The sequence below is a fragment of the Neopelma chrysocephalum genome, unplaced genomic scaffold, assembly GCF_003984885.1.
Source record: "Neopelma chrysocephalum unplaced genomic scaffold, ASM398488v2 Primary Assembly neopelma1_95822, whole genome shotgun sequence".
NCBI classification, from domain to species: domain Eukaryota; kingdom Metazoa; phylum Chordata; class Aves; order Passeriformes; family Pipridae; genus Neopelma; species Neopelma chrysocephalum.
In genome coordinates, this window is record NW_020924479.1 from 1 (window position 1) to 579 (window position 579).

Sequence of the window (579 nt, forward strand, 5' to 3'; positions counted from 1 at the left end):
TCATGGGATGTCAAGGTAGGGCCCAGGTGAGTTTTGGGATCCCCAGGTGACTCTGGGGTCACTCACCATCATGTGCAGGTCCCGGCAGCACTCGGCCAACCCGAATCCGTTCTCCTTCCCACCCCAACTCTGCGGGGAAACAGCCTAGCTCAGCACCCCCCAGACAACCCCCCACCTCAGCCAGGTGCTGCAGCCGGGCGAGCAGGAGCCCCCCAGGACCCCCCATCCCCTGAGGAACCCCCCAAACCCCTGTGGGACCCCTGCCCACCTCAGCCAGGTGCTGGAGCCGGGCAAGCAGGGGCCCCCCAGGACCCCCCATCCCCTAAGGAACCCCCCAAACCCCTGTGGGAGCCCTGCCCACCTCAGCCAGGTGCTGGAGCCGGGCGAGCAGGGGCCCCCTGCGCTCGGAGCCCAGGCGGGTGATGTAGTTGGAGCGTTTGCTGAACACGTAGAGCAGGTTGAGCACGGCCAGGACCACGTGCATGTCCGAGGAGGCCAGCAGGGTGGTCAGGTGCTGGGGTGGGACAGGGGAGGTCAGGGGGGGCTACAGAGACCCCCAGAACACGGTAGGACACAGAC

The 579-nt window shown here is 67.2% G+C and overlaps 1 protein-coding gene across 1 annotated transcript; it reads right to left on the minus strand.

Annotated features, from left to right (window-relative positions):
- Positions 1-66: 66 nt before the first annotated feature.
- LOC113981004 (E3 ubiquitin-protein ligase HUWE1-like) lies at positions 67-544 on the minus strand (the record flags this gene model as incomplete). The annotated part of the gene is made up of 2 exons (XM_027708235.1): positions 67-129; positions 362-544. Coding segments are annotated over 2 exons (246 nt in total), but the record flags the coding sequence as incomplete, so codon positions are not given.
- Between the last annotated feature and the right edge of the window lie 35 nt (positions 545-579).